This window comes from Rhinatrema bivittatum, chromosome 9 (genome assembly GCF_901001135.1).
Source record: "Rhinatrema bivittatum chromosome 9, aRhiBiv1.1, whole genome shotgun sequence".
Classification (NCBI taxonomy): domain Eukaryota; kingdom Metazoa; phylum Chordata; class Amphibia; order Gymnophiona; family Rhinatrematidae; genus Rhinatrema; species Rhinatrema bivittatum.
In genome coordinates, this window is record NC_042623.1 from 192855908 (window position 1) to 192876809 (window position 20902).

Here is a 20902-nt window from a genome sequence, read left to right on the forward strand (position 1 = left end):
TGGACAGTCCTAAAAAATAAGATTTTCACTGGAGTGATCTACAGAACTTCTCAAAAGAAAAACTGGACAAAGATCTAATCAAAGACATCCAAAAGGTGGGAAAAAAAAGGAGAAGTGTTGCTCCCTGGAGATTTTAATCTGTCAGATGTGGATTGGAGCATCCCTTTTGCAGAATCTACAAGAAATAGAGATATAGTGGATCTCCTTCAAGGGGCTCTGCTCAAACAAACAGTAATGGAACCCACAATGGAGGGTGTGATACTCGACCTAGTGCTCACTAATGAGGATAATGTCTCTAATATCCAGGTAGGTGCCCACTTGAGCACCAAGGATCACTAGATGATATGGTTTGATATTGCAAACAGGATACAGAGAAGTCACACGAAGACCCAGGTTTTGAATTTCACAAATACAAACTTTGTCAAAATGGGGATATACCAGTAAGAAGAATTGGAAGACTGGGAGAAAATGAGAGAGGTGGAACAACAGTGGGCCAAATGAAAAGGAGCAATTACAAAGGCAACAAATCTATATGTTAGAAAAGTAAACCAAAGTAAGAGGAAAAAGAAGCCGATCTAGTTCTCAAAGGAAGTAGCTGACAAAATAAAGGCAAAAAGAATGGCATTCAAGAAGTGTAAAGGATCCTAAAAAGAGGAACACAAGGAAGAATAGCTGGTGAAGCTGAAGGAAATGAAGAAAGAAACCAGGAAAGTGAAAGATCAAGCAGAAGAAAGGATCGCCAAAGAGGGAAAACCTAGTGACAAAACATTTTTCAGATATATCAGAGAAAGAAGGAAGGCCTGAAGTGGTACAGTGAAATTGAAAGGTGAGGAGGAGCACTGTGTGGAGAGAAATGAAGAAATGGCAGAAATATTAAACAAATACTTCAGTTTGGTGTTCACTAAAGAAGACCCTGGAGAAGGACCAGTGCTGGTTGACAAGACTGTAGATGGGGATGGTGTAGACAAAACTCTGTTTACAGAGCGAAGGTATAGAATGAGCTAAGTAAACTGAAAGTAGACCCTAAAACTGCCCCCCCCCCCAACAAAAAAACCAAACCCACCCTGAGTTGAAAGTGGCCCTGTTACAGTGGGATATATATAGAGAGTGTCAGATTGTCTCTCTAACACAGGCTCTCTCCCTCTCTTTCTCTCTCCCAATTTTTCCTTTAGTGCGCATTATTTCAATTTAGTGCACTAAACGAACACTTTTTAAAAACCCCAATAGAAAACCTAATGAAACAAATGAAAACAAAAAGGGAGGGAAAGAAACAAATAGAACAAACTGAAAGTTGAATCAGTGCACACCCCTAAACTACACCCTTCCGCAGCACCCCACAGCAAGAGTCACCCCGCTCCCCTTCAGGCCCTGGAGGCCTATCCTGCCCCCCTTTGGGAGAATCCTTGCTGTTGGACTGGACAAGGACTTTGCCCTGTGGATAATCCCAGAAGAGGACCTACATGCACAGTGAGAACACACATTCCCTGGAGCATGTTTAGGACAGGGAGGAGATGCGTGCATATAGATTACATTTTCCAATCCACTTAGCGTGTAACCCTTAAAAAAAAAAAACCCCTGCACGCGCCGAGCCTATTTTGCATAGGCTCGGCGGCGCGTGCAAGCCCCAGGATGCGCGGATGCCCTGGGGCTTGCAAAAAGGGGCGGGGCGTGGGCGTGGCCGGAGCCTCTGGGCACAATGGCCATTTGCTGCTGTGCCCGGTATCGCGGGCCGGCCCTTGGCCGGCGTGCCTAAGCTACACCTGCCGGGAGGCAGGCACAACTTACCCGACAAAGGTAAGGGGGGGGATTCTAGGTAGGGCTGGGGGGCGAGTTAGGTAGGGGAAGGGAGGGGAAGGTGGGGGGAGGCAAAAGGAAAGTTCCCTCCGAGGCCGCTCCGATTTCGGAGCGGCCTTGGAGGGAATGGAGGACGGCTGCGCGGCTCGGCACGCGCAAGTTGCACAATTGTGCACCCCCTTGCGCGCGCCGACCCTGGATTATAGCACGCGCATGTTGCAAAATTGGGCGTAGATTTGTTTGCGCCAGGTTGCGCAAACAAATCTACGCCCGCGCGCACCTTTTAAAATTTGGCCCAGTCTGTGCAAACTTTGCACCTAGGGTAATGAACAAAGTGAAAGCCCTTGCACACTTTTCCTTTGAAAATTTGTGGAAAAAAAGTACACATGGTCTTGATCCCAATGTGGACAGTTTAATAATTGCCCTCCATAATTTTATACAAATAGTAATTCATCCAAAAAATGGCAAATTATGCTTCATTCTACACCAGTGGTTCCAAAACCTGTCCTCAGGGTCAGTTTGATTTTCAGGATATCACAAAGAATACGAATGAGATATATTTGCAGGCAGGGCTTCCATTGCATGCAAATATGTTTCATGCATATTCACTGAGAATATCCTGAAAACATAACTGAGGGGCAAAGGTTTGGGAGGAGGTCCCCGCAGAGGCGTGTGAGATACAGAGGTAACTTTTTATCATAGAAGCTGTTTCTGCCGTTTTCTAAACCGTATTCTCATTCCCAACTGGAGGATGCTGCTATAGCCCGCAGTTACTATTCACATTCCTTTCCATGAGCTCAGTATGCCGTTTTGCATACGGCTCAGAGTATGTGCAATATGGGGCATATTAGCTGTTTAAACATTTCCTGTTATATTTTGCCTCTTATTTTATTCTGCACAGATCGAAGAAATATTTACATATATACATGTATGTATGTATATATAAACAATTTTTATTATGACATAATCAGTGACCATTGTTTTTGTCCTTTTTTTTACTTGTTACTAACAAGATTTTGATTGGCTACATCAAAAATTACAATATTTGAGCTATTTTTTGATATCTCCTTTAAGGTACTTTTGTATTTCAATCTAGTAAAAAGTATCCATCAGAATTCAAGATATTTTTTTTGACACAACCATACTTGTTTGACCGGATTAAACTCGCTCAGGAGCATACGCCATCATCTGCATATGAACTAATAAGTTAGCAGGTAATATTATAATTTTCATTTTTTAGCCAAGCACCATAAATAATTTGATTTCAACTGCTGCAAACTGTATTTTCAGTTTTTAAAAAAAGCATAGAATGTTATGATCTATTTATATTATTTTCATAATTATCTATATATGTTTTAACTCATATTTATTATTTTTTTACAGTATCGGAAGCTGCAACATAAACTGGTTTACACACACCTGGTTTAGCAAGTCTAAGTAGGCTACACTGCCCTAGGTCACATATTTTTAATATACATAATTCATCTTGTTTGTGCTAGTGGGTACGCATACAAAACATATATAATTAATCATATGAATCACATCCAGTGATTTATTTGATTAGCCACTTCCCATTTTAAATTATACTGTTTTTTACACATTTGTTATTTATTTATTTATTTAAACAATTTTATATACCGTTGTGCAGACAAAGTCCATCTCTACGGTTCACATTTTCAACAACTTAAAACAGGAAGAAGAAAAATACATTTTCTCATAATTATAAATATCACAAAAAACTATATTAACAATAAAATTATAAAATATTTGAAACACACATTTATGTTTTTTGTTAATTCTACGTCATTTTGTCATTTTTCTCAATGTATTCAGTTTTATTTGATGTTATATACATGTTTATTATTTATTATATTTGTTGATTTTAATGTCTTGTTTACAGATGTTTACATGCATTTTAATTACATTTTCCAGCCCCTGAAGCAGCCCATCCTGTATGGGCAAAACTCGGCCAGAGTCGGGCCTTTGATATTTTAATTTTATATCGCTACAGGTCTGATAAAAAATCCCTAAGGACACGCAATCTACTCTCCTTTTTTTGCTCGCTTACTGGCTTCACTAGATCGGCTTCCGTTGTGTTTCCTGGGGACCCTCGAGGATGTGGTAGATGGTTGCATTGATCCTATATTGTTTGGAGACAGGGGATTAGAAATAGGACATTTCCCACAGCGGTCGCACCGGAAGTCAAGCGTGCCAGTCAAATTCAAGTAAAGGAGTTCATAAAGATTTGAGGAGAAACAAAAATTATATAATAATTGGCTTTCATAAGGGGAAATGCTAAAGGGATTAGGCAGCAGATTAGGCAATTAAGTGTTTTTTTAAAAAATACAAGCTCTTTTTTTGTTTCCCAGTAGCATTTCTTCACCGTGGGCATTGAGCAATTGGTTCCTGTAATTGACACCCTTACTAGGACAATAAAGAACTGAGAGCATTGTCATGATCAGCCGTTCTGACGGGTACTAGCTGGAACCAGCTACCTGAAATTAATGAGCATCTAGTTAGTTTACTGAAGCTCCATGCCATGGTTAATTACAGTATTTACCATATTAAGCTCATTGTCCAATATCTCTGACCTTATTTAATCTTACAGGGGGCAATTTTGAAAAGCCATTTATCCTGGTAGATAGGCTGTCTAACCGTGGATCGCCCTTTGTAGGGATCCCTTTATGTAGGGAATCAACAAAATGCCTACATTTACCCGTGGAAATAAATGGAATCAGAGGGGGTTTAGGTCAGAGGAGTCAACAACTCACAGTTTTGCATTTTCAGCACAATGAATGTTAATTTTCAGAGAAAAAGCATTCACTGAAAGAGCAGGCGAAAATCCATGTGGGTACTTTTCCCCCTGGGAAAGTTTTTGAAATGTGGTGCAAAGTCTGTGGGGAAAAGAACTTGTGAAATTTGCACCAACCCACTTGGTTTTGAAAATTACCTCCGATGTCTACCATGAAACATGCAAACTTACGGCCAAATTTTAAATCCCCCCCCCGTGCGCATTAAAAACGGGGGTTAAACCCGTGGCTGGGACTTGTGCGCACCGCGTGCATTTTCAAAGGGGCCCGGCCACGCGCGTAACCCCTGTTACGCGCAGAACTTCTGGGCCTCTTTGAAGGGGCAGGCCTGGGGGCGTGTTCTGGATGGGGAGGGGACGGGGGGCAGGCCGGGACAGCGCCGATCATCACTGTCCCGGAGACTTGCGCACTGGCCAGCTACTGGCGCACACAGTTTACTTCAGGTTGGGCCCTGAAGTAAGTTAGAAGACAAAAACCAAAAAAGGACAAGGTAGGAATTAGGAGTTGAGGTGGAGAGGGGAAGGGGAAGGGAGGTTAGGGTAGTGGGTAGGGAAGTTCCCTCCCAGTCCGCGTCTTAATTGGAGCGGACTGGGAGGAAACTGGGGAAGGCTGGGATGCGTCACCGCGCGAAATTTGCAGAACTGTATCCCCCCTTGTGTGCTTGGATCACAAAGCCCGGCACGCATGTGCGCGCAGCCCAACGATTTTATAACATGCGCGCGCCGGTGCGCTAATGTTATAAAATCGGTGCGTCCATGTGTGCGGGCCGGGAGTGCGCGCACCTTTCAAAATCTACCCATTAGGCAGTAGTGAAACATTCATTGCACTGTTGTTGTGCACTATCGGCTGGATTTTATCCCCCTGTGTGCATAAAAAACGGGGGTTATGCATGTGGCCTGGGCCTTGTGCGCACCGCGCGCATCTTCAAAGGGGCCCGGCCACGCGTGTAACCCCCGTTACGCGCCGAAGTGCCGGGCCAAGATAAAAGGGCGGTCCAGGGGGGCGTGCAGGCGGCGTTGGAGGCAACGGTACAGCGGCCATTTCCCACTGTGCTGGGGAAGCGTGCGCCGGCAGCAAGCCGGCGTGCAAGTTACTACTGTTCCGGAGAAGCAACAACTTAAAAAATAAAAAAAAGAAGGTAAAGTAGGGTAGGTTTAAGGGGTGGGGAGGAGAGGAGAAGGGGAAAGAAGGTTAGATGGGGGGGTAAGGAATTGGGGGTCTAGGATGCGTCGCCATGCAAGAATTACCTAAATCTTCCCCCCTTTGCGCACATCGCCCGACGATTTTATAACATACGCGTGCCGGCGTGCGCATGTTATAAAGTCGGCGTGTCCACGTGTGCACACCGGTCACGTCCCTTTAAAAACCCACCCCTTTGTGCACCGTATAAAATTACTCTGCACATCTTAGGAGTTTACAGTGCTTTGCAAACACATGAAGACAAAAACCAAGTGCAGAAATACTAAAACAATGTAATGTACCAGAGCACAATAAATTAGCAATGCTTAGCCAAACATTTTTTGTTGCATTTTTTTTCCCCACTTTTGTTAATTTATTTTTGTTGTTGTACTAAATCCTGTTGGTGGCTGCTGCGCCGGCGGTGCTAAGGCCCCCCCCTCCCCCCTTCCCCTTTCCCCACTGCCTCCGCTGGGTACTCCTAAGTGGTGGAGGGAGGTAGTGTCCGGCAGGGTCGCGCTCTGGGCCCAAGGCTCGGGCAGACATGGGGCACCCTTCCTTGTGGGGGGAGGGGGGGTCCTTGAGTTTGGCAGCAGCAGTGGGGGACCAGCCTTGTGGCCATGAAGCTCCTTCTGGGATCCTCCCGGCAGGCCCGCAGGCCATGTGATGACATCACTATTCTGGCCAGTCAAGCGAGGAGACGCTATTGGACGGGGGGGGGGGGGGGGGGGGGGGGGGGGGGGGAGGAGGTGCTGGCAGGGGATAAAAGGGAGAGGATACTCCTCCTTTCCTTTTGGATCGCCTTCCTGCCTGCTGGTGCATCTCCCTCCCGCCCCACCCATTCCTCCTTAAGTGTTAGGTATTCAGTGTTAGAATAGTTTATCTGAACCTCTGGCAGAAATTGGGGGGGGGGGGGGGGGGGGGGGGGGGGCGGTGTCCTGGTAGATGGGCCGTGATTGTGGCAAACAGGGGCCGCAGGAGCAGCGGGTCAAGATGCATTGCCTTGATGACCCTGGGAGCAGCTCTTGGACGGGTGCTGGTTCGGGACCTCCCCAGTAAAGGAGGGTTGGGGGAAGGGTTGGGGGTTTGAGGTACTTGAGACTCAGCCCTTTAAACCTGCAATTGTCCTGTTATTTTCGGATGCCAATAAAGCTGCGGCCCAAAATTCCAAAAGCAATCCACTGCCTGGAGCCACTTTGTGTTTGGCTCTTGGCTGCGTTGGGGAGGGGATGCCCCTGTTAATTTAGTGTGCATTATTTTGATTTAGCATACATTGATTTTTTTTTAATGTGTACTATGTTGTATGTATTATCTGCTTCACATTTTCTGTTTGAAGATTTAATTTGATATTTTCGAGTTTGAAATTATAAATAAAGAGTTAAAGAAATATGTACACTGCAAAGTGCATATATCATGTCCATATCGGAATGGAAGAATACATTTGCTGTTTTTCTAATCAAATGCTTTATCTATGAGCCCAATAACAATGGGTAAATAACAATAAGGATTGTGCTACTTTGCATGAGAAAAAAAGTCAATGCTTCTATTTGACATTTTATTATAATGTTTTGTTCTCAGTTTTTTCTGTTTCATTTTATTTTCTATCCCTCAGATTTTACTATCCTATGATTCGTAATGCACTAGTTTTCATTTGCAGAAAAATGAAGTCATATGTAGACTGGAATGCCTCTGCTGCCTCAGAGAGTGAACGAGGAGATACAGGTTTATTCACACTTGCTCATACAACTTAGCTGGCCGACATGAAATCAGAAAGCACAAAACTGCTGCAGGACGATAACACACAGGCCGATAACTGTGTGTGTTTAGTTAGAATACCCATTTTGGTGACTGCCTGGCAAATGAAGCTAACATTTGCATGCCAGGCTGAAAACAGTGCAGTCTTCTAAACACCCTCTGCTTCTTAAGGCATGTAAGATCAACAGACACATGTTCTAAAGACATTGCATGTGAGCTTTGACATCTGAAGTTGGTCTTGAAAGTTCAACAACTTCTTGCATATAGGACTGACGTGCAGTTATGGTTAAAGGTGTTTGTTTTTGTTTTATTGGGTTTGTTGCTACATTTTAATTCATGCTTATTTCTTTTAGTATTAAAATTATTTAGCATGTGCTAAAATCTAGAAACCAAAAAAAAAAAAAAGAATATTTTGTTGTTTTGTGTGTCATTTTGGATGGAAAATGACACAAAAATGAACCAAGAAATGTTGGGCTTTCCCTGTAAATATGACAGCACGTCCTTATTTACAGTGTATTGGCCCATTTGAGCAGAAATACAGTGTATGTGAAACCTCTGTTTCATGAAATGATGCACAGTGGTAAATCTCCTTGGGAAAGAGCTCACCAGCCCTTGGGCAGACAAAAAAAATATATTTTCTCTATCACTGGAAAAAATACCAAGGGCCAGATATCTTCAGTTTCAGCCACTAGCCCGCTGGAAGAATTTCCCCGACTAGCGGCCTGTAAATTACCGGTATATTAATACTTGGACATAATTCTGGCCTCTACATTAAACTGAAACGAAGCAATTTTCACAATCATTACAGAAGGGCACATAATACCTTAGCAAAGCAATGTCACAATAAGCTTAGTGTGCGCACAGCGCGGGTAGTTTCACAAGCAATGTCACTGAAAAGATGGGTATCCGCAGCCACTTACTTTTAATTCCGGTCTCATTATCGCCCTATTGATGATGGAGTTTCCATCAGCAACGACCGCATGATCTGCTTTCCTAGTCAATGAACTATCCAAGTCAGATAGATGGAGCCATTTCACCTTCTTCCTAGAATACTTTTTAAAATCATCCTGCAGGAAGAAGATGCAAGTTAAAGTTAAAATATTTTGTTACTCTTTCTTTCAGTTGTTCACCAACAGGAAGGGACAACTGGGCTTGCTTTATCAAGGACTTTAAAAAAAATATTCTGAAGGATGGGGAAACAGCCCTTGATAAATCTGTTTTAGTACAAATTAAATATGTTCAATGACTTAATAATTTCCAAGCCTTCCACTTGGAAAAGTGCATTTTCCCCCTTGCAGCTTTCTCCTACTGCTTTCAGGCTTCCAGCTCAATTGGATACTGCACCATATGGGGCTATTAAATGTCTCTTGTGATTATTTGCAGTTACCTGGACTTTGCTGCTTCATTCCTCTCTCCCCCAGTCCATCTAACCCAGTCATCGCCCTGAGTGTTCTCTGAACGAGAGGCACAAACTATGGTCCTCTCCCTCCAGAGACGAGGATAAGTTTGTTCTTGAACAAAACAGTTTTGATTGACTTTGAGTTTATTAACCGCTTTATCTCAAAACAGTGCTCTAAGCAGGGTACAACCAACTAAAAAAAAAGACATAGGTACAAAAGGTAAGTTATTATACATCTCAAAAACAAAAAAATAAATAAAAGGTAACACAAACCATTCTATTTACAATAAAGGATGCCCAAAATGCTCTTCTAAAATAAACATCCCTGAAAACCAAAGCACCTTAACGTAGTAATAAAACATATCTGCAGCAATAAAACAGGGACAGTCCTTCAATTTATGAAGTAAAATATAAATTCAGGGAGGCTGATATTTAGCACTACTTATCCAGCTAAGTGGCTGCTGCTGAAAATCTGGCTGTGTTCAGTGGCCACCCTAACCTAGACAGATATGTATTTATCCAGCTAAATAGATGGCCAGATATCTTGGGGGTGGGCAATGGGTAGAACGAGGTAGGCCAACTGATCCAGTTATCTTAATCAGATATGTTTCGATATTTGGCCTTATCCAGTTAAGTTAGATCTGCTAAATTTTACTTATCCAGCTAGGCAGCAATTTGCAGATGTCTCCAGAATATCAGACAGATTTAAACTGAAATCAGAAAACAAATTATTCTGCGACTCTGCGCCACATTTTTTTAAGAGGAGGCGGATTCTTGACACTAGTGGAAAAGAGTTTTCTGGAACTTTCAAAACTGCTTTTCAAATAACACTTAAACACAGCCAAAGGTGTTCCCGAAGGATGCTGAGGAAAATTAATAAGACCTTATTTCCTATGCCTAACTGTATTCTTCAAGTTTTCCAACTTACATGCAAGCATTACACTATCTTTAATTAGCATCTGTTGGACTCCTTCCATGCATTTTAACTGAGACACTGACTCTAGATGATCTTCACTTTCCTTCTTAAATATTTCCAGATCCCCCAATTCTTTTTTCCATATCCATATTATTCACAGAAATAGGGGCAATTTGAACTGTTTGAGCTTTACCTAGGCCCAGTATAGCTTTCCATGTTTCTTCCAAGGTGAAGACCTTTGATGGTCTTTCCAAAGAGAGCTCAGTTTCACTAGATATACACAGGTAGCAGGAACAAGAGATTGTACCTAGGTTCCAGTCACAACCGGGGACACTGTAAACCCCAAGTTCTTCAGAGGCTCAGGACTCCCCACAGATTCTTTGCAAGGAAGAAGCACACCCTTGCAGCGGTCCAGCTGATGGAGCCATTTTCCCTGCATTTGCGGTGAAGATTTCTGCGTCGCCAGTTGTTGCCATCATTCCAGACAAATCACTTGAACGGGACATGGCTACTTGAGTCAGGGGCTAAGCGAAACGCTACCTCCAGGGAAAGCCAGGGGCACATCCTAACCTCCCTCCCCTGGAGAATCCTGATAGAGCATCTCTCGGTCCAGCTCCCAGCGCTCCGGAACGCAAGACAAAGGAATCCAAGGGACCAGAGGAAGGAGGGATCGATGAAAGAGCAGGATAAAACATCACTCTAACCTTCCTCTTCCAAACCATGCCAAGTATTACATATAGGGGAACAGAAAATTTGAAAAAAATCAGGAGCAGCTAGAAGTGTGGCCATCTAAGAAGATAACATCTTGGGCCGTGTGCCCAATCTGTTATTCTTTCTACAAACTCAGAATGAATAGGCAATTTAAATATATTTAGTCTATTGATGAGTTTTGTATTTTAGTCCAAGCATTCATTTTGACCATGATGGATTACTACAGTGCACTTTATATGGGCTTCCTAAATATGAATTAAAGGTATTGCAATTGCTGTAAAATGCTGCTTACCACCATCTGCCCCCAGAGGGATCACATTATCCCAAGAATGATATCAGCTGCTGGGCTCACAAAGGATTCATTTGAAATTGTCATGTTCGTTCTAAGGTTCTTAAACTTGATAGTCCCCAGTGTGATCTATTATCAGCATGTACAGCAGATCGTATGTTGCATTCAGTGAATAAACAGCTCTTGGTAGTTCCCTCTAATTAAGGACTTTCATTTTCAAGCTACATGCAAGTGTCTGTTTTCAGAGGTGGGACCCATGGTGTGAAACCCTGCTGAACTTCGAAAAATTGAGATTATTTTCAAAACAATTAAAAGCTTTATATTTTCAGGAAGCTTTTATTTTTTTTTTAGATTTCAAACGTACTTAATCCAAGCCTTGTTTCACTGCTAAAGAGAGGATGCAGAATAGTTATTCGACACAGTTTTAACATTTTTTTAAATTTTATATCGTTTTGCCTTATCATCAGCCTTTGTAATAGGTTGATAATAAGCCCTCAGTTCAATAGAGGATTTCCCTGCTTATAGATATCTGACCTGGCTTTTAACTCTATTTAAATTCTAGTGATCTTGTCCTGAAAAAAAAAAAATATAGTGCATATGTTCACATTCTTTAGTAGAAAGTTCCAGATTCCCCAAACCATCTGATTTTGAAAAAAAGAGAACTCGTTCCTTCAGTCTTTAATAGGATTGGGGGCATTAGAGATCGAAGATGAATAGTACATTTTCTTCACTTTAATAATTTCTTTATAGTAAGGGAGTCTCGGATAGCTCACAATCCGTGAGCAGCATAGACTCTGCTGTCAGAATCCAGATGAGATTTCTAAGAAGTCCAATAGGTCCTTACAAGTGTAGAACATAAGAGATAAATTACATTGGGTCAAAAGAGATAGGACACCTAAGAAGTGAAGCAACACAACTGAGAGATGGGTTGGTGTTTTCAAAAATTCAGTTAGCATGGCTGCTATAAAGAAAATACTTGTGTCTGCAAAGCAGTGAAAATGACTCAGTCACAGTGTGGGTTTTATATACCGACATTCCAAAATGAGATCACAAGGGTTTACAAAATCAGATTCTGGGTCAATATTCCCTTAATGAATCAGCATTCATGTTATAGGACAGTGCAAGGGCATACACATATTACAGGTCCTATTTTTACATAATCGTTCATCACAATATCAAATACATATTCTAAGTCGATTTTTAATAATGAGTACTAGTTAACTAGGGTGTTATAATGGATTGTAACCTGTAATTTTCAATTCATTATCAGTCATGATATACTCGATAAGTTGTCGTTTTACACTTTATATCGGTCAATACTAAATGCTTACGGGTAGATTTTCAAACAGCGCGATTTGGCGTACTTTTGTTGGCGCATCAGGCGCCAACAAAAGTACGCTGGATTTTAGTAGATACGCGCGTAGCCGCGCGTATCCGCTAAAATCCTGGATCGGCGCGCGCAAGGCTACCGATTCCGTATAGCCGGCGCGCGCCGAGCCGCGCAGCCTACCTCCGTTCCCTCCGAGGCCGCTCCAAAATCGGAGCGGCCTCGGAGGGAACTTTCTTTTGCCCTCCCCTCACCTTCCCCTTCCTTCCCCTACCTAACCCACCCCCCCGGCCCTGTCTAAACCCCCCCCTTACCTTTGTCGGGGGATTTACGCCTCCCGGAGGGAGACGTAAATCCCTGCGCGCCAGCGGGCCGCTAGCGCGCCGGGACGCGACCTGGGGGCGGGTCCGGAGGGCGCGGTCACGCCCCCGGACCGTAACCACGCCCCCGGACCCGCCCCCAAAACGCTACGTCCCACCCTGAAAACGCCATGCGGATCGGGCCCGCCCTCCGACACGCCCCCCTCGGAAAACCCCGGGACTTACGCGAGTCCCGGGGCTCTGCGCGCGCCGGTAGGCCTATGTAAAATAGGCACACCGGCGAGCAGGGCTCTTAAAATCCGCCCCTTAATCTATTATCATAATCTTAGGTTCTGACAGTGATGTTATTGGCATATTGGTTATTTACATTAGGTCATATGCATTTCAAAACAGCCAATTATTCAGTTCTTGTTTAAAACTCTTTCTTTCTGTTATCTGATGTAGTGACTTTGGAAGAGAGTTCCACAACTTGGGACCCACTATGGAGAACATTTTGCATCCAAATGCTTAGAGATGTTTCCAGTATGATATGTCACCCTAGTCATTCGTTGTATATACTATCCCTTGCATATAAGGTCCAATGAAAGTGTGAAGTTAAAGCAAACTTACTGTTGTTCTGAGCAATACAACGTCTGCTTCATGTAAATAGCATGGGACACAGTTCGCCCACACATCCCAGTCTGGTTTCCAATAAAACAAAAGCCGGAGAATCCCGAAGGACAAGATGTAACCAATAATGCAACAGGCTCTCTGCCAGCCTTGTGTTCTGTAGCCAAATATGTCCTGTAGGAGCAAAGAAAGTTGGTTTAATCCATTTACTGTGTGTCTCCAATTATCTCAAGTTCTAAACTTTTACCTCAAAAGATTTGATACAACGTTGACTTCTATCTTCCCAATCATTTGTCCTACAGAAACTTCAGCAGTGACTGATCACACAATTGAACTGCTTCATGCATGTTGAACTTAAAATAATCTGGTTTCCAACAGGGATTAATTTTTGTGGCCAGCAGTGGTGCTGTTTAACTGCTGGTAAATTTATGGTTGGCTCTGATTTGTAAAACTGGCAGACTTCTAATTTCCTTCAATGGCCCTGTGGTGGGGTATTTGTGGCCTTGTGGTGGGGTATTTGTGGCCTTGTGCAAGCTTTGAAGTCAGCCACCTATGGGCAAGGAATGTTGGCTACATTCTGCATTCTAGAAGTTCATTGTTAGGCTTGCTGGAATAATTGTTTAGGTTTGAAAGGTGCATAAGTTCATAAAACCCCAAATTATAGCAAGAGTACAATGTTTAAAGAGTGGGCAAATCAGCTAACTCTCCTTGGGTGTCCAGGCCAATGCCCTTAAAATTCATCTAAGAATCAGAGCACAAAATAAATTTACTTCTCTAAAGATTTATCCAAAATCTGAAGTGTTTTAGCATTTACTTGTGAAAGTCCAAGTTTTAACAAGAACCTTCACAATCCTGATAACATTTTCACCTTCTTTTGGGGATGGGGAAATTTATTGACATAGATCCAAACTGTAAGAGTTTTAGTTCTTGCCATTGAAATAATACTGTACATCATGCGCCTAGGGCTGGAGGAGACAGGATGAGTATATCAGCTGTTCGCAAGTTCCTCCCGGAACTCATAGTCATACTGAGGAGGTCTGTGGCCTTGCCTTTTAATTGTCGTTTCCTTGTGTGCAGTGATAATGATAAACAGGATGTCTACTGAAGATGACATTGGAAGAGATCAACTTAACAAAGCTCCTCTTTTCATGACAACACAATTGGTAACAAGTGACAAAAGAAGAAATTACAACATAAGTAGGGAAGTCAATTTTCATTTTAAAATTAGGTTATTAAAACATTCCCTGAGGCATTAATACTTCTTTGCTGAATTTTTACGTGCTTTGTCTTTCAACGCTTCTGTTTAGTAGCTGTTTTCAATTGTTACGAAATATAAATTCAATTTTCAAAGCACAAAGAAGAATTAAACTGGAATAGTTAGTTTCAACGGTCAATGACTAAGTAGATTCATTCTGTGTGGGTGGGCAGAAAACAGGATTTTGTATGAGCAACACGTGTGACTCTTGTGATGGTTCTTTCAGGTGAAAGTATCTCAGATCCTATGGGGCCAGCTAAGGGCTGATCTGTTTTGTCAGTTTCACCCCAGCTTTTTATTTTCATTCAAGACTAGAATACAATAATGTTGAACAATACACTTGATTCAGATTGAAATAGAATGGGCACAGTTGTATCAGTAATAAGCACTTGGAAAACTCAGAGCATTGGCGGCTGCCTCCGGTACAGGTGGATGATAACCTGCAGTCGAATGGAATGACATCAGGAGCCTTCCCAGTGATTAACCGCTGTTGTGAACCTGTATCGGGCCAGGAATAACCATGAATGGAAAGACACTTGGCGGTGAATTTTCAAAGATAGGGTCTGATTTGCTACGGCTTTTTCCCCATTCTCTGTCTATGGGAAAAAAAAAGTTTTAATAAACCCAAATCCTTAGTCTCCTATTTCATAGGTAAAAATAGAATTAACCTGCGTATATCAGCTTTATGAGCGTAAGTGGACTTTCAGCCACCTCAAAGAATGTGCATAATTTCATAATGGATACAAACTTAGCCTAAAAAGAGGCATTCCAAGGGTGACAGAGGTTTGAGGGCACATATTAGATGTACACATGTACCTTACACATTAAAAAGGTAAGCATATAAACAGCAGGCCGCTAACATGTCTAACATTACACCTCTATTTTGAATCACATAAATGTACCTGCGTGTATTTAGCTGCAACACAACCTGGCTTTCAAACTCAAACGGGAACCTTGTGTTTGAAGATAGGTTTGTTGTCAGCAAGCTTAAAAGTCCACAAGTAACTTTGCAATTAGGTGCCCTGTTGAATTGTGCACCACTTAACATGTTTTCTTTTTTTTAAAGTAGATCTTTTAGCCTGTAGAGTCTTCTATCAAGTGAAAAACACCTACAGGCCTGTTATCAACATCTGGATAGACTCTAGTGATGAGCATTTATTTTGCACGAATGCCAAAAATGCAATGAACATGGCCATTTCTGGTTTGTGCTGAATGGAAAAACAAAAAAAACCCCTTCCTATAAAAATACCCAGTTTGGCACTGGGGCTTGGGCCTGAGGCCTGATCCTAACACTGAGCCTAGACCAGGGTAGGGCCTACTATCTAGAGCTAGTGTCAGGGCCTGTCTCTGAGGCCTTGTCTTCATGCTGAGGCCTGGTCCTGACCCTCAGGCCTGGTCCTAGCACCCAAGAATAGAACCAATGCTGAGCCCTGCTCCTGGCTCTGAGGCCTGGCCCTGAGGCTTGGTGCCAGTATCAAGGCCCAGCACTGAGGCCTTTTCCTGGCACTGAGACCTGGTCCTGACCCTGAGGCCTGATCCCAACACCAAGGCCTGGGCTGAGCCTGGCGCCTAGAGCCTGCGCCGAGTCCCAAGGCTATGGCCTGGTTCTGGCACCAAGATTCAGGTCTGAGGCCTGATCCTGATGCTGAAGCCTGGCTGAGTCCTGGTCTGGTCCAGGTGCCAAGGCCTGTCTCTGATACCTCATCCCAGCACTGAGGACTTAGTCTGGGCCTCTGGAAGTCGTCTTTGTGGCCCAGCACTTAAAAAATGCTGCTGACTGGAAGATGGCACCAGTATAATATCACTTTGTTGCCTTCTAACAGTGTGGCCAGTGCCATTTTGATGTATGGCCATACATTTCTACTGCTGTACAGCAAAATGGTGACATCCACTCCAGAGGAAGCACTGGAATGATGTCACTACAGTGCCATTCTCAAGGCAGACAGCATTTTTTTTATTCACCAGGACATGAAGGAGACTCATAGAGGCCCAGGCCTAGGTCTCTGTGCCAGGATTAGGCATAAGGACCAAGCCCCAGCCCTGGGACAGGTCTCAGGGCTGGGTTCTGTGTTGGCAGCAGGCCTCAGGGCTGGGTCCCAGCCCTGGGACTAGGCTGCAGGGCAGACATTGGCACCGGGACTAGACCACAGGGCCAGGCCTCAATGCCAGAACCAGACATCAGGGCCAGGTCTTGGTACCAGGACCAGCTCTCAGAATCAGGCCTTGGCCAGGGCTGTTTTTTGGCCCAGGACAGTCCAACCAGGGGTGGGGGGGATTTTTTTTTAGTTTAATTTATTTTTGGTTTGGCAAACGATCCAAATAAAAAAAATGAAATAGGTAATGTATAGGGTAGCTGTAACTAAAGTGCCTTCTCTTTTCTATTCCTCCTGCCCCTCTGACTCTGCCTAACAGAATCAGTTGCCTAACAAAATTAGAAACCTGAAAGATCCTATGTTCTTTAAAAAAGCAATGAAAACCTCTCTCTTTTAACTAGTGTTTAAAGATTGATATTATGTTTTAAGTTTTTGTATTATGTGATGTACAGACAAGTGCAAGGTGATGCATATAGGGAAAAATAACCCTTGCTGTAGTTACACAATGTTGGGTTCCATATTAGGAGCTACCACCCAGGAAAGAGATCTAGGCGTCATAGTGGATAACACATTGAAATCGTCGGCTCAGTGTGCTGCAGCAGTCAAAAAAGCAAACAGAATGTTAGGAATTATTAGGAAGGGAATAGGAAATAAAATGAAGGACTTTTCCCTATACCAACCCTGCTAGTCTATATATAGTTGCCTTTCTGAACGTATAATTTGTAATGTCATATATAGTGTCTCCTATATGTACTAGTTAAAGATAATGTATATTACTGTACATAATACTTTTTGTTATTATTGTATATAATACTTTTTGGAGTGTATAATTTATAAGGTTATCCACAGTGTTTAAGGTTATACACAGTCCCTTACTGAGTGTATAATTTGGAATGCTACTTACTATGTTCTTCTGTTGTTTTCCATCAGGTACTGTTCCTTTTCTCCTCTTCCTGTTTTTCCCTCTCTTCTCTCGCCCCTTCTTTCTTCCTACCTGCTCCCTCTCCCCCCACCCTGGTTTTTTTGTAATTTCCTTCTTCAGTTATATTGTAACTGAAGAAGGAAATGTACCCACGAATGTCGATATATAAAAGCTAATAAAAAAAATCCATAAATAAATAAATGTCCTAATGCCTCTGTATCGCAACATCGTGTGACCACACCTTAAATGCTGTGTACGGTTCTGGTTACCGCATCTCAAAAAGGATATAGCTGCACTGGAGAAAGTGCAGAGAAGGGCGACCAAAATGATACGGGGCATGGAACGGCTGCCCTATAAGAAAAGACTAAAGAAGTTACGGCTTTTCGGTTTGGAGAAGAGACAACTGAGGGGGGATATGATAGAAGTCTACAAAATCATGAAAGGACTTGAACAAGTTAATGTAAATCAGGTATTTACTCTCTCAGATAATAGAAGGACCAAGGGGCACTCCATGAAGTTAGCAAGTAGCTCATTTAAAACAAATCGAAGAAAATTCTTTTCAACTCAGCACATAGTTAAGCTCTGGAATTCATTGCCAGAGGATGTGGTTACAGCAGTTAGTGTAACTGGGTTTAAAAAAGGTTTGGATAAGTTCCTAGAGGAAAAAACATAAACTGCTATTACGGTAATTATTATTAATAAGCCATAGTAGCCTGCGATTTATCTAATGTTTAAGTATTTGCCAGGTACTTGTGACTTGGATTGGCCACTGTAGGAAACAGGATGCTGGACTTGATGGACCCTTGGTCTGACCCAGTATGGCATATCTTATGTTCTTATGTACTTATCTGGCGATATTACTTAGCTGGATAAGTAGCAGTTTTTGAGACTCATTTAGCTAAGTGGCAGCAAAGCCACCATTTATCTGGAGAAGTCAAAATTTAACCAGATAAGTGGTGCAAATCTCCTATATGCAAGTGTGCTCCTAATTTTAATCATTTGCACATGGAGATTTAACTCACATATGTTCCCTAGCACTTGTCGGCTTTTATGCACATGAATCATCAAATTTTGTAACATGCGTGCGTGAAGGAAATTACCAGTTTTACTAATTAGTCCACCAGTTTGGCCAGTCTATCTCTAGGTCATCAAGACCCCTCCTGGTTCTTCAGCCTGAAGTCTCCCCGGTTTACCCTCACCCCTCAGTGGTCAATATCTCGCCATAAAGAATGTTATTCTTACTTAATACTAGATAAATCCATCTACTGTCACAACTCCAACTGGCTTGATGAACACTTCTGCCTCACACACTCTAACCGTCCCACCAGGGCAAACAATAAAGGAACCCTCCAGGTACCCTCTCTTAAAAAGGCTCATCTCTCCTCTACAAGGGATCGTGCCATTTCCATTGCTGGTCCCACGCGATGGAACTCACTTCCTTCCTTTCTTTGACTTGAGCCCTGTACCACCAAATTCAAAAAGAAATTAAAGACATGGCTCTTTAATCAGGCTTACCCAGATTATTTCTTATTTATTTATTTATTTTTCTATACCGACATTCGATTTGACATATCACATCGGATTACATATAACAAGATGTCTAAGGCAAGCCTTATAATGACATGATACAATATAAGCTTAATTGGATAACTGGACATGTACATATAACTGTTTTACAAGATAGTAATACAATATAACGTGATTAATAGCATAACGTCTAGATTATATTCATAACTAATTATATTCATAATTTATAATTATATCCATAATAGCATAATGTCTAGATTATTATTCTAGATTAATAGCATAACTTCTAGATTATACACTTACCTCCCTCTTCATAAGAACATAAGAACATGCCATACTGGGTCAGACCAAGGGTCCATCAAGCCCAGCATCCTGTTTCCAACAGTGGCCAATCCAGGTCATAAGAACTTGGCAAGTACCCCAAAAACTAAGGGGTAGATTTTCAGAGCCCTGCTCGCCTAAATCCGCCCAAAACCGGGCGGATTTAGGCGAGCAGGGCCCTGCGCGCCGGGAAGCCTATTTTACATAGGCCTCCCGGCGCGCGCAGAGCCCCGGGACTCGCGTAAGTCCCGGGGTTCTCGGAGGGGGGCGTGTCGGGGGCGGGTCGGGGGGGCGGGCCCGGTCGTCGCGGCGTTCCGGGGGCGTGTCGGCAGCGTTTTGGGGGCGGGTACGGGGCGTGGCTACGGCCCGGGGGCGTGGCCGCGCCCTCCGTACCCGCCCCCAGGTCGCGGCCCGGCGCGCAGCAGGCCCGCTGGCGCGCGGGGATTTACGTCTCCCTCCGGGAGGCGTAAATCCCCCGACAAAGGTAAGGGGGGGGTGTAGACAGGGCCGGGCGGGTGGGTTAGGTAGGGGAAGGGAGGGGAAGGTGAGGGGAGGGCAAAGGAAAGTTCCCTCCAAGGCCGCTCCGATTTCGGAGCGGCCTTGGAGGGAACGGGGGGGGGCAGCGCGGCTCGGCGCGCGCAGGCTATACAAAATCGATAGCCTTGCGCGCGCCGATCCAGGATTTTAGTAGATACGCGCGACTACGCGCGTATCTACTAAAATCCAGCGTACTTTTGTTTGCGCCTGGAGCGCAAACAAAAGTAGGCTGTTCGCGCTCGTCTGAAAATCTACCCCTAAGTCTATCCCATGTTACCGTTGCTAATGGCAGTGGCTATTCTCTAAGTCAACTTAATAGCAGGTAATGGACTTCTCCTCCAAGAACTTATCCAATCCTTTTTTTAAACACAGCTATACTAACTACACTAACCACATCCTCTGGCAACAAATTCCAGAGTTTAATTGTGCGTTGAGTAAAAAATAACTTTCTCCGATTAGTTTTAAATGTGACCCATGCTAACTTCATGGAGTGCCCCCTAGTCTTTCTATTATCCGAAAGAGTAAATAACCGATTCACATCTACCCGTTCTAGACCTCTCATGATTTTAAATACCTCTATCATATCCCCCCTCAGCCATCTCTTCTCCAAGCTGAAAAGTCCTAACCTCTTTAGCCTTTCCTCATAGGGGAGCTGTTCCATTCCCCTTATCATTTTGGTAGCCCTTCTCTATACCTTCTCCATCGCAACTATAACTTTTTTGAGATGCGGCGACCAGAATTGTACACAGTATTCAAGGTGTGGTCTCAGGGTGAAGGGACTCGCCCGAGTTCACAAGGAGTAGCAGTGGGATTTGAGCGGGTGCTTCGCTGGTTCAACTCCTGCTGCTCTAATGATTAGGCTGCTCCTCCACTCCTGAATTTATTGCAGCCTCTATATGTACTGTACTGGAGCAATTGTCAGCAGTGTAGGCAAACCCCGACTAAGCTGCTTAGGTTACAATCGTTGGCTATGTTTGCAGCCAAGTAGCCAAGTAGGTTGAAGCTGAAAATTACCTAAGACTTAGTCACATATAACATGAATGGCTGAATTTGCACAAGCCATTCCTCTCTTCCACGTCTCCAAAGTCTAACCTGATAAGGAAATCCTCTGCCCCCCCGACCAAGAACTCTCCCACCATCT

General features: G+C 43.3%; 1 protein-coding gene across 1 annotated transcript in view; it reads right to left on the reverse strand.

The window, feature by feature from the left end:
- The window catches only part of LOC115099329 (probable cation-transporting ATPase 13A4), a 106115-nt gene that overhangs the window by 75114 nt on the left and 10099 nt on the right, over positions 1 to 20902 (reverse strand). The window contains exons 2-3 of the mRNA XM_029616915.1: positions 13107 to 13280; positions 8456 to 8602 (exon numbers count right to left, since the gene is read on the reverse strand). Coding sequence (XP_029472775.1) covers positions 8456 to 8602; positions 13107 to 13280 — 321 coding nt within the window. The remainder of the gene's footprint in view (positions 1 to 8455; positions 8603 to 13106; positions 13281 to 20902) is intronic.